At 44.9% G+C, this 617-nt stretch overlaps 1 protein-coding gene across 1 annotated transcript in view; it reads left to right on the top strand.

The window, feature by feature from the left end:
- The window catches only part of LOC119589307 (hemicentin-1-like), a gene marked incomplete in the record, with an annotated part of 75,735 nt that extends 75,556 nt beyond the window's left edge, over positions 1 to 179 (top strand). Inside the window, 1 exon segment of the mRNA XM_037937929.1 lies at positions 9 to 179. Coding sequence (XP_037793857.1) covers positions 9 to 179 — 171 coding nt within the window.
- Between the last annotated feature and the right edge of the window lie 438 nt (positions 180 to 617).

The following is a 617-nucleotide window of genomic DNA, read 5'->3' as shown; positions in this document are numbered from 1 at the left end:
TATCCCAGAGTCGACCGCTGGAGGATGACGCCCTGACCCCTGCCTCCGTTTCCCCCACCGCCCACATGGACTACCTTCCGTGCGAGAGCTCCGACTCCATTTCCCCCACGGTGAGGCCGCATCCAAGGCTCTACGTTCGCGCGGAGGGACACAGCAGCCAGCAGGAGAGCTTTCTCTAAAGAGCTGCTTCTTCTTTAGCTGTTGGCAGTGGTGGCAGTGGTGCTCACGTGACTCAATTAGCAGCGTCGTGTGAGGAAGTCTTTATACATATATATTTTTTCGAGAAAGTTTGACCTCCCTCAACATTAACGATTTGTATATGGCGATGTTCTTGGGTGTTTATTACATGGTTTTAAAGCGTTGTCTGCGGAGGCGAGCAGCATCCTGAAAGAGACAGTCAGTGTTCATAAGAACCATACATTTTATCAGTGTTCTTTGGGTGTATAGTGGTTAACAGAGATTATTCCGATGCTTCACCTTAATGGAATGTTATTACTTATTATATTATATAAAAAAGGAAACTTTTAGCCATTCAGTTTTCCTTTTTTTCTGTGTGGTCGGAGGTGCAAGTTTTATAAGTTTTGATAACGTCGATCAACACAAATTTTATCATTGAA

Source organism: Penaeus monodon, chromosome 25, assembly GCF_015228065.2.
Source record: "Penaeus monodon isolate SGIC_2016 chromosome 25, NSTDA_Pmon_1, whole genome shotgun sequence".
In the NCBI taxonomy this organism is placed as follows: domain Eukaryota; kingdom Metazoa; phylum Arthropoda; class Malacostraca; order Decapoda; family Penaeidae; genus Penaeus; species Penaeus monodon.
The sequence above is the reverse complement of the archived record's forward strand: the minus strand, read 5'-3'. Positions and strand labels throughout refer to the sequence as shown.